The sequence below is a fragment of the Aplidium turbinatum genome, chromosome 8 (genome assembly GCF_918807975.1).
Source record: "Aplidium turbinatum chromosome 8, kaAplTurb1.1, whole genome shotgun sequence".
In the NCBI taxonomy this organism is placed as follows: Eukaryota; Metazoa; Chordata; class Ascidiacea; order Aplousobranchia; family Polyclinidae; genus Aplidium; species Aplidium turbinatum.
The window spans coordinates 3,056,628-3,069,227 of record NC_137479.1 but is presented as its reverse complement, the minus strand read 5'-3'; the positions used below and the strand labels follow the sequence as shown (position 1 = coordinate 3,069,227).

Sequence of the window (12,600 nt, the reverse complement as noted above, 5' to 3'; positions counted from 1 at the left end):
ATTTGATATTTTTGTGATGTCCTGACATAGAACTTCGTTTTCACCAAGTTTGGTCCATGTACCTTATGGGGTGAAATTAACCCCCTTTTGGGCTTTTTAGGGGGCTCTAGGGACCAGATCCACCCGGCGCGGTCAATCTTCCATACTTTTTGTGAGTGACATGGTTGACCCCAGTAACTTCAAGGGGTCAAACCTTTTGTACCTTATGGGGTGAAATCTTCTGTCGTAGGCTCCCAGACTAGTAGGCTACTTAACAAAAGACAGAATAAGACAAAACAGGCAAAATAAGTCGAATTGAAATAGTGTAGTCGACTGCACTACACTATAGTAGGCTATACTTATCTAATAAATGTTACACTGTAGTTTTATTCATTGTCGCTTTCCAGCAGCCAAGATTTTTGGCGATAGGGCCCATTTTTATATCAGGTTTACATACGGTGTTATCACATTATTACCTAACTTACTCTCACTGCATTATGCAAGAAAGAACACAATCGGTACCGTTTATACAGTCTTCAGTTTGACCTGACCTCAAATCAATCTCAGATCTACAAGCACCAGAGACGAGACGAAACCAATCGGCCACTGAGCTGGTCAGTAGACTTACCTAGAGTGATGTTAAACGCCACGCAATTTATACTGACAAAAGAACGCAAGAGTGTAGCCTAATTGAAGTGAAGAATACAAAGACGCTGATTTGATTGGAACGCCATGCGAGTAATAGACGTTTGTACCCTGCAGACGTAAATGTTACGTATAACTAACGAAAGAGCAGAAGAGTAATAATCTTGTTGCGTTGTGAAACGGCAATGGTTCGTTGCCGATGGGTGTCATCATGACACTGCCATGTACCGGTTTGTTGTAGAACGTGTGCACTCATTGGTCTACAATTATACAAAAAGGGTGTCAGACACAGAGCCTTCATGGTTCATGCACATCGAAGATGTTATATCAGTGTTGCCATCACTCACCAATTCATTATTTCTTTCACCTGTCGAAGTTTCCAACGCCTCCATCCTTCACGAATCAGCAGAAACAAACTTTAGTGGTTGGAAAGTCTTGGTTTTTGATAAATCAAATGCTGACACTTAATCCTTATTAAGCTTAAGCAACCTTGTCTCGTCAGTTGAATGGCACATGCTACAAAGTCATAGAGTACCTACTAAGTCTGACTGATATTTCCGCAAATCGCTTAATGCAATATTTCTAGATGAAATGACTACAGTTATTCTTAACTGAAAACTTGTTGCTTTTGGTTAACTTGACATCAAACGCGAAATGTTCTCACAATCGGTATAGTAGTAACGACCAGTATCAGCCAATTGAACAGCGTCTTTGTTTTTCCAGCGTCTTATTGCGGTGTCAGATAACAATGGATCTTGATACGATGTGTAACGTCACAGAATTGTTGAAATTGAACAATGGGCGCGCTACTGAGCCAGAAGCATCTTGGCGGTAAACAGAAGTCAGTGAAAACACGATATTGAACTTAAGACTACTCGGCCACTCCGCCCTTGTGGGACGGTGAGAAACTAAGAATGGAGGGACAGATAGACTTAACTTACAAAACCGCAAAATTTAAAAGTTATTGATCGGATCAATGACTCGATTCCTTGACCAGAGGTGCACGACGCAATGTTGATTCAAGCTGACAAGAGAGTAGTTAATAACGACAGCAGGTGAGCTTTTAAACTGACGGCATCAAAAGTGGTTTTGTGTAATCCTTGTGCATTTGCAGTTTGTGTATTATTTTCTTGTTTTTGGATATGGACAGTTTTGTTTGATACGAATGAATGAAATGAACTTCCTCATGTCAATTTCTTTTTAGGATGAGTAGGTTTTCTGTTCATATAACTAACCTACATGTTATTTGGACTGATGAGCATTTTTCACCAACTTGGCAAACACTTCGTAGCAACTGGCTTGACGAACAACAATAAGTATCTCCTGGAAAACCCATCAGTATTGTTTGGTGCTTCTAACTTTTTTATAAATAATTTTAATCTTTAAAAATTGAAGAATCCGACTTAAAAATGCTCACGTTACCAAAGATAAACCAACAAACAGTCAGTAGGATACTTGTCTATTACCGCAACTTCCACTGTGACAATTCATTGGTATAACATGAGCAGTTGAGTATTTCCTACCACAGAAGCAAGGGATACAAAGCTAAAGAAATTATAGCAAATTCAGAAAAAAGCAATCGCAGTATATTTATTTGATGAAAAGTTTGTCCTGACAACAGAGAGCCGATAAGTAGGCTACGCTTAAAAGCATTAATCTAACGATACAAATGTAAAAATAAAGCAAAACGTTTGTTTTCGACGATTGTTATATTATGCAAGTTTCACAAGAATAAATAAGCTTGCAAAATCTCACATGGTGGCATTGTGGCGAACATTCTCACCCCACACAGTCAACAAATCAGTTTTTTTTTTTTTATTCATCGTCTGCAGACGGTGGCGGTCGGCTGCATAGCCAAGTGGTGAGAGCCATGGTTCAACGTTAGAAAGGGCGCCGGTTCGACACCGCTCAAGACCATGTGATTGTGTCTTTGGCAAGACACCTAAAGGCTAAAGGCATTGCGGAGTGGCACCTCCGACTACATATCTTAATTTCTCTCATTATAAATGAACAGCACGATGCTCCAGAGAGAAATGTCTAGGGCCTTCTTAGGGCTACAGTCTGCTGAACTAAGCTGAGATGTTGAATTAGCGTACAAGGGGACTGATTTGTTGACAAGGGACTGCTATGAACGGTTCAAACAAGCAAGAGGACTGTTCGGTTGATGACGGTTGATCCAGATTCTGTTGCACAAATTTGTTACTTTTGAAAAGCAGATTTAGTAATCTACTAGAAAATTTTGCTTTCTTATTTTACGACCATACTATAATTGAAGACGAAAAGCGCTTCTTATTTAGCTTTCTGACGAACAATGTTTGAACTTATGCTTGGACTCTTCACCGTCCAATAATGAAGTGTTTGGTTTATGGAATGCAATCATATCAAGGACCATGACGAAACCACAAGCACACAGTTAAAATTGAACAACAGAAGTAATTTATCACCAACAGAGACCGAAGTGTATTGAACGCGTTGTCTTAGAAACACTGTTGCAAAAGTGACTTCTGAATTGACTCGAGGTTTAACACTTTGCTCCTCAAAGGGAGGCCAGATTTGGCCCCCCCCTCATATTTCCTTTGATTGCTTGAAGCACAGTAACGCCATGCACTTGCTTTTTCTTGACTTTTCTTAAAATCGCCAGGCGGATCTGATGATATTAAATTTGATGCTAAAAGTTGTGTAGTTTTCTTGTAAATTCAAGATTTTGGTGAATTTTTTGCTATTTCTAGCTAACTTCCAGCAAAGCGTGAAATGGATTACATTGCGATTACAAGCCATAAGCTCATAATTGCTTCGTGCATCGATATGCGCGAGCAGAGAGAAACGTCCTCTTGTTTTCCTTTGTTTGGTTTGACCTCAATAATACAAAGCGCGTTATTTCTTATGCCACAAAAGAAAAGCCAGTGATCACAAAGCTGTTAATTAGAAACAATAATAGCAAACGTTTTTTTGCGTTATCAGCTCTACGAACAATAGCAATCCATGATCAAAATAGTAGGCAATGTAGGCCACAAACTATTCAAAACAGATGTTTCAAGCAGATAATATTCATTGACGAATAAAAAACGTTGCAATAAGAAATCTTCCCTTGGGTAAAGACACGAAAAACCTGGTTTCGAAATAAACGTTCTATGGAAATGCTCTCATTGGCAAAATTTGCAATTGAGGAAATGTATCACTGCAAATGCTTTTGGGAGAAGCCGGAGAAATAGCGTTTTCGCAAACAGTAATTGTAAGATATACTCAAAATTATGAGATAGGCTCCATTTAGGCTACACGTAGCAGCTAACTCGATGGCTACATGTCCCTTCCCTGCTTTATGTTGCCTACTTGTTCTTATGTCTTGCATTTTTGTTTCACAGTGCACTGTGTGTTGTTCCAAAGAGCGCAAAATAAACATGATAATGCCTTGTCTTACATTACAAAATATACATTACAAAATATTTTGTAATGTAGACGAGGCATAAAGCTAGGCGTCACATAAGACAAACAACGAATCAGCTTTCTTGATCATTGATTCAACATCTGAATACGTTACGCCAATGTATAAGAGGCCGGCTATTGTGAAAACCCGTCATTTATAAACGATCCGATTATACCAAAAGTGAGACAAACTAGTGGATCAAAGAATGAATAAATAATGCTGAGAAAACTAAATCTAAGTGACGAACAATACCGATGTCTTCATTTATCTTGGAAAAATGCTGCCTAAACTTATCAACAAAAAATACAGTAAATAACGGCAAGGACCCGAAAGCAGAATTTGCTCGACTTTGGCATGAATTTAGTCAGACATCTAATAATTCCACACATACAATAACGGGCTCTCAACGGCTGTAAGATACATAATCAACCTGGTTCTGGGCGGTTTGTGTAACAGTTTAGGGGAAGACACTACTTGAAGTGATGCACCACACAAAAGATTTTCAATGAAGACTGAGTCTAAAAACAGATGTGGATTGTGCTGCACAACGACTTCAAGTTTAGGACAGAAAAAGCACAAAAATATCACGATAAAAATAAAGACCTTGTGGGAAATTTTCGAGAATCATAACACGATGCCAATACCATAAACGCGTAGTTTGCATGCTGCTCTAAGCTGGCCGGTGACTACAAAGGTAGACAATACAGGCAGTTTATAATTCGATAACAGCGTAATAAACATTATAAATACATAGACCGACAATTTCTTTTACAAACGTTTTACGTCTAATAATAAATTTTCCCCAACAATTTTTGTGAAGCGCTTGCAAACCACGGTTTTGTAAAATAATTCATTATTATTATTTTTTACTTCTCGAACGTTGTAAAACGTCATCAGCAAAATCACTATAAAACATTTCATTACTTCAATGTAGTAGGCCTATGAATTTTTTATAGAATTGTAGCCACGTTGTTTCAACAGAGAAGCCATTTTTGGGAAATATAAAGTTATAGAAAATAATTTGCAATCATGCAAATGTTTGGAAAGAATCTAGGAAGTCTTCTCACAATCTGGCACAAAATGATTATGTTTATTGTATCTCTGCAATATTTTTTACGACAAACTTTGAAGCTTCGTTATAATCATTTTTATCTTTGAAGTCAAAAGTTAATTTTTTTTTGGCCAGAAACATATTCGCTGCCTTGCTGATGTTGTCGGCTTTAGGCGTATTTTTTGTGCTTCAAACAATAAGGACCCAGTCAGCAATCCAGTCCTTTTACATTGATTCAATATTTGTAAACGTTAAATTTATGTAGATTTGCTGACTGTGGGTTATTTCACATTTCTTTTGTTTACGCATGATCCTCAATTCGCTGTTGCATTGTTTCGACGCTGGCGGACTAAAAATGTATTTTCAAATTGATTGACAGAATCTTCAATAAAAAGTGAGCTTCGAACTTAGCTTTGTTGATGTAAATGCTGTATTTTTTGTGGATGTAATTTATGAGTCATGTTTGTAAACAACCGTAAGCGAAATGACTTATGATGCAGCCTGCATGATATTTGTGATGCGACTTGACACAAATCCACAATTTCAAAAGCACCTAATTTGAACTTAGAAATTTCAGATAAGGTCAACAACTTGTTCAATTGTCTTCTCTCTACTAAAAATATTCATACCACAAACTCAATTGTAGACCTAAAATACACAAACGAAGATGTAAACAGCTATTCAAGCAGGCTAAGGTGTTACTTATGAGAAGTTTTGTTCCCTAAAACTAGAAGCTAGCCATGAGTTTTGGAAAGCATTAGTTTAGGACAAAAATGTAAAAGAACAAACGCAGTTTTTTTTTTTCAAATTCGTGTAACAATATTACTCTGATTGTAACTATTTTAGAATCAATGAGTAGCCTACAATAAGATTTGCTTGCAAGGCGTAAATTTTTATCAATGCAATGATTCGGCACACCGCACACACACTTCGTGCGGTTGATTGAGCTTTTTGTTATTCAGAACTTTGCATGAAATCGGATTAGCATGGTAATTAAGCAGCGGCAAGATAAATTAAAATTGTCGTTTTTGGGTACCTTTGCAAAAATTGAAATATCAAGTTTAACATATAAAATTTTGAAATAAAGATTTTTCAAACTTATAGACAAATGATTTTTTTTTCATACCAGTGCAACTTCTGTTGAAATAGCACCAGCGGATAAGACGTAACAACTGATTGAATTTGATCCAAAAACGGCCCCCCCTTGAGCAGTTAACTTCCAAAAAAAGGTTGAAAAGCAAAGGGTTAAATCGCCTAATTTTGAACAAACTTGTTTTTGTCATGAAGTTATTTATGAAAAATTCACAGTCAAGAAAACTCTGCTTTCCGCAATTAAATTATCATCTCTAAAGTGGTTAACGCTATAGAATATATTTTCTTTTCCCAAATACAGGACAACTTTATAATTATGTAGAAGTAAGTCCAAAACGCTCGCAAGCCCTCTCCCCATGGCGAAGCACGGTTATGGACATCGGCAATTATATCGAGGAACTCACTCTGTCAGGTTAGTATCTCCATGACACGGGACCTTATGCTGTTAGCGCATTTATAATCTGCAGGTCGCTGCAGCAGATGGAGTGTTTTGACCAGACGCTTTGAACATAAAGCAGTTTTCTTTATGAACTTTGTGACCCTTGTAACACACAGCAAGAGAGTGGATTCTTGCTGCGAACTTTGGTAATTACAGAAGAAAAAAGAGTAATGGCAGGGCTGGGAATCGAAACCACGCCATCGAAATTTCTATTTTCTAGCCCTAACCCTCTAGACCAAGCTAGCCACGGCGAAATGTTCAATTAATTTACTTTCCAACGTGCATAAGTCGCATGACTGTAATCAGCAGATTTAAATGTTCTTCTTTGATTAATTAATAAACCTCATCTGCTGCAGCGACCTGCCGATTACAAATAGGCTGCGCATACTGGAGTAACTTGACCATTTACCGATGTGTTTAAAATAGCTACTGAGTACAGTAGTCCGGTTGCCAAATCCAATTTTTTGGCTGAACCTGGAAATTTTATGCAAAGTTTTTTTTTTATTGATTTTGGTAGCCTAGAGTCTACTCTTTCAGAATCTGCCGGGTGCACTCCGCGCACCCTTGAGCGTTTTGAGAAATTCAAGATGGCGTCCAAAATGGCTGCCGTTTCAGATAACTCCCTATAACTCAGTTAGTATTTGACCTAGGATGATAATTTTAGTGTGTAACCATATGTTTTGAGGGGCAAGGAATACATTGAAACTATTTATTTGACTGGTTGGAGATTGCATCATGTAGAAATGCAATAATGCCGCCAATAGGGCTGCCATATTACAAATTCAAAAAAAAAAAAAAAATTCACTTGTATTTGGTCTAGAATGATAATTTTGGTGTCTATCCATATGTTTCGTTGACAAGGAATCCATTTAAGGGATTAAAGCATTTGCATATAAATTATATCACAGCAAAATCCAAAATGGCTGCTGATATATTTGCCAAATAGCCTACTTACTGTAAATTTCTTAATCTCGAACTCCCACTATGCTACGTAGTCACTTTGCTTTTTGATATAAGCGCGAACTTGCGTCTCAGCAGGCTTGTAATAAAGATCGTAAAATAAGTATAAAGAAATAAGTATAAGAAAAGTAAGTAGAGAAGTAAGAAAGTGTTCTTATAACGAGGTATTAGGCTACGCTTTAAGTGTTCAGCTGTGAAAGCTGCAACAATGGAACGATCCTGTCTTGGCATATATGATGCATCAGAAGGTTTGGTACAAGTACTTGTCGATACTTTTGATGCTGAAATCTCGTCGCAAAATGGAAAACTTTCCACCCACTCGTTGGCTGTTCTGGTTACACATCCTGAATCACCATCTGATGCTGATCGATACCATAGAGAGACAATCCCACGAATTTCAAAGGAGGAGATGTCGGAGGCAATAGAATGTGATGTCACTATACAGAGATACAATGGCTCCAAGAAACCAAAAATGCCCGAGAGTGTTGCTGTTAGAACAGCTCTCACTCAAGTTACTTGTGCAACAGGCTACTCTAAAACAAAGAGCGGACGAAACTGACTTCGCCTTCTTTCAGGATGTTCAGAAACAGAATTGTCCCGAGTACAATGGCTACAACACAGCTCTTACACGCAATCAAGGCCAAACAAAACAACCTAAGACTAAGACGGCATACCTGCCTTTGATTGATACTGTGCCATCCCACCCAGATACAATAATGACAGCAATGGTGGAAGCTCAAAAGGTGACACATAATGCTGACCAAAAGTTTGTGTTATTTACCTGTGACTTACAACTATATAAAGTTGCATTACATGTGAAGTGGACTTACCCAGAAAGGTTTTCAGATGTCATCCCGCGCTTGGGTGGTACGCACTTTTAGATGAGTTTCATAGACTGCATCGGGGCTCTGATCGGCTGTTGGATCTTGAGGCATGCAAACAAATGCTTCCCTATTTCTTTGCCGCTGGTCATGTGCATTATGCAAGGTGCAATGTGCTACCTAAGGGCAATGGAAGCCCTCCTAGAAGAGGTACTAGTCCGGTTCATGAAAGGGGAGCATGTGATGAGGCACCTGCGCGGACTATGGAATGGCCTATGGAGTGATATGTTTATAGAAACTGCTTGGATGAGATATGGCCATGCCCCAAATGGCATCATAGGAATAACCTTGAAGCCGGATACGCTCAAGATCTGGGCATTGAGTCTTCATACATGTAGTACTGTGGAGGCTGCTCTGGGCGAAATGCTTGGAGATTCTGGAGACCAGGGAAGTGGGCATAAGGAAGAAAAGAAGGCACGGATAAAGAATGACAACAAGGACCGAGAAGCCATAAGGACGAAGCTTCAAAAATGTATGGATCCACTTGATCCCGAGACACATCCAGAGGATCTAGTGAACATTGCAACTGGTCAACATGGAACCCCGGCAGTGAATGTGCAGGAGGCTGTGCAGAAAGGATTCAAACAGATGTGCGAATTTGGAGAGAATTTACCTGATGGCTTACATGAAACAATTCACAAGACCGTGACTACCATGGTGGCTACAAAGAAACATGTGAATGTGGGAGGTAGTAAAGTGTACGACATGAATGTCATCTACTCCAGGGTCATGGGCCAACAGGCTAGTGGGCGTGATGTTGACATAAAAGATGCCCTATCCTACGAAGTGGCCCCAGTACCAACGTCTATGTTTGATCCCACAGGAGAAATGAGAGCTGCAACATCAAAGTCTTCCTTAAAGCGACAGATTCAGGTTGAGATATCTGCTCGGACAACAGCAAGTGACACTTCAGTAGTTGTGATTGATGGTTCAGCCCTACTCTGGGTGATTTCTTGGCCTGCAGAGAGCACCACTACAGACTATGTAAACAACTTGAAACACGCCATTGCCAAGAGACTAAAAGTTGGGGACGTTCACCTAGTGTTCGATCGGTACTACGATTACAGTACTAAGAGTGTCACCAGAAGTGCTAGGGCCACTGGAGTTAGCCGAGTCCACGAGCTGCAGTTGAACACCAAGTTACCGCCTCAAAAGACTGTATTGACGGTGACCGAAAACAAAAAGCAGTTGATAAACCTGATTGTCAAACTTCTGATTGAAGACGAGTCATTCCATGAATACACCCAAACTCACAAGTTGATAGTGATTGTTGAGGACGTTGCCCCATTTGAGATCAGCCATGGTGGTGTAGTGATCAGAAGGACAGACCTTTCAAGTAGTCATGAGGAAGCGGACAATATCATTGTCCAACAGGTGATGCTGTCTGCTCGAAATAATGAAGAGAGTGATATAACTGTGATATCCGATGACACTGACGTTTTCATTCTCTTGCTTCATTATTATCACGTTGGAAGCATGAAAAATCGTATCACTATGGAATCACCAATTAAGGCACGAACAGTCATTGACATTGGCAAAACCGTAGAGAAACATGGGTCTTTTGTGAATGAACTCCTGCCAGCCCATGCTCTTACTGGGTGTGATACGGTAGCATGCTGCTATGGGGTTGGCAAAGGTACTGCATTGAAAGTTCTGAAAAATGGTCACTCACTGTCACTGTTAGGCGTTAGGGGTCATTGATTCTCCCATAGAATCAGTGATTGCGCAGGCAACCACATTCCTGTCAGCCTGTTACGGTCAATATACTACGAGTAAATCAATGTCCGAAGCACGCTGCAGGGTATGGGCATCCAAAACGGGTCGGGCCTCCGCAGTACCACCAAAACTTTGTTTCCTTCCTCCTACAAGTGAGGCCTTTAAAGAGAATGTAAGAAGGGCCCATCACCAAGCCATTGTGTGGCGTTCACTGGAAGACAGCAATCCGCCTGAACTTGATGCAGAAATGTGCGGATGGGTGAAAGACTCGAAACTTAAAACGCTACAACCGGTCCTCCTTCCGCAAATGTTGAACTCGCCACAGAAACTGTCATGATCAGATGTGGATGCAAGAGTGACAACCCCTGCAAAACGCTTTCTTGCAGCTGCACAAGGGATGGTCTGAAATGTGCAATATTCTGTGCGTGTTATGCTGCAGGTTTCAGCCAGACTCTTACTTAGCATTTAAATTCAATTGGACAACATCACAGATTTATGGACTAGGTGACATAATGACGAGATGATAACCACAACTGACTGTCTTGTGACTGTGAGAGAGGCTTGTACATTACTAATGGTAACATTTGTGATAACTAATGGTTACATTTGTGAGTGATGTTGTATGTTAGATGGTATTTCACAAGCAAAAGTCGCAGAAATAATGATTTTCTATAAGTATTCAGCAAATATATCAGCAGCCATTTTGTATTTTCCTGCGATGTAATTCATATGCAACTGTCTTAATCCGTTAAATGGATTCCTTGTCAACGAAACATACGGATAGACACCAAAATTATCATTCTATACCAAATACAAGTGAATTTGTTTGTTTTTGTTAGAATTTTGTAATATGGCAGCCCTATTAGCGGCTTTATTGCATTTCTACATGATGCAATCCCCAACCAGTCAAATAAATAGTTTCAATGTATTCCTTTCCCCTCAAAACATATGGTTAGACACCAAAATTATCATCCTAGGTCAAATACTAACTGAGTTATAGGGAGTTATCTGAAACGGCAGCCATTTTGGACGCCATCTTGAATTTCTCAAAACGCTCAAGGGTGCGCGGAGTGCACCCGGCAGATTCTGAAAGAGTAGACTCTAGGCTACCAAAATCAATAAAAAAAAAACTTTGCATAAAATTTCCAGGTTCAGCCATACTTCTGCCGGACTACAGTCGTTGATAGAAAAAATAACTTTAAAAAAATTGGACCAAGTCAGGAAGTTGTATGGTTACAATCCCAGACACAACATAAGACTGATTGACTTTCTTTCTTTCAACTTTCTTTGATTCGATCAAATGTTCCAACCATTTTTGTCACACTTTGTCAATAGCCACTCAAACATGTTAATTCCCAGAAAGATCCTAATTGCAACAACGATACCACCAACCAATCGGAAGCCACGCTGTTCGTGACGTCATCAAGGTTGCGTTTCCAGAAAAAACAAAGAAAAAACGCAAACTGAGTAAATTCCGTCAACGTTTCACCATCGCTTGAGTGGCGAAGAGAGTTAGGGCGTTAGTAGTCATTTCAATGAGGTGGGTTCGATTCCCTTAGCCTCTTTTTTCTTCTGTAATTACCAAACGAAGTTCAAAGCACGGACCAACACTCCGGCTGAGTGCTAGAAGGGTTACAATTGTGCGGGTAGCCACTTAAACACGTTTTGATTGGTTGGTGGTGTCGTTGTTGCAATTTGGATCTTACTCAAGGTTAACATGTTTAAATGGCTACCCGCTATGTCCTTCACAAAAAACGAAAGTAGGCTACATGCTTCATACAAAAATTTCAAAACTTCACATTTTTAAATTTCAATTGAAATCGCCACAATTTTTAAAACTTGCCAGCACTTGTCATGCTTCGAAGAGTATTTGTGAAAAAAAATCAGTGCTTCCTATTTGTGGTCACTGGTAAGAGTGGTCGGTTTATAATTAGGCTAAGTAAGCCTCGGTTGTTTTTCTTGGTTTTCAAAGTTAACGAATTGTTGACATTCACCCAAAGCCCAGACCTCCACCCCCTGTCTGAGTTCGGAGTAGTAGGAATTGTTTTAAAATGTCGATAAAACTCGGAAAGCAATTATTTTGATCGCAATTTGTTCTTTGTACAGTTTCACCAGTGAATCCAATTGAGCAAATTCTGCGTCGAAACCTTTGACTTCCTGGCCCACAAATGCATCTGCTCCAGGATGTCCACTGCTCACAATCGTCATCTGAAAAAAGAACCTTGATATTAAGATTGATGTGACTGGAAAATGAAGCAAAGAATTCCTACCGCCATTGCTGATAAAAAAAAAAGGTGTTACTGCTCCTAAGAACTGTCTTAACAATGTAAACTCAACACATTGGCAATCTATGCTCTGGTCTTTTTTTTTAGATTGTTTTCAATAGGCCTATGACTTTTTTCATTTCTAATTT

At 39.3% G+C, this 12,600-nt stretch overlaps 1 protein-coding gene across 1 annotated transcript in view; it reads right to left on the bottom strand.

The window, feature by feature from the left end:
- The window catches only part of LOC145775612 (uncharacterized), a 42,294-nt gene extending 41,238 nt beyond the window's left edge, over positions 1-1,056 (bottom strand). Inside the window, exon 1 of the mRNA XM_082586934.1 lies at positions 972-1,056. Coding sequence (XP_082443060.1) covers positions 972-1,016 — 45 coding nt within the window. The 5' untranslated portion in view covers positions 1,017-1,056. The remainder of the gene's footprint in view (positions 1-971) is intronic.
- Between the last annotated feature and the right edge of the window lie 11,544 nt (positions 1,057-12,600).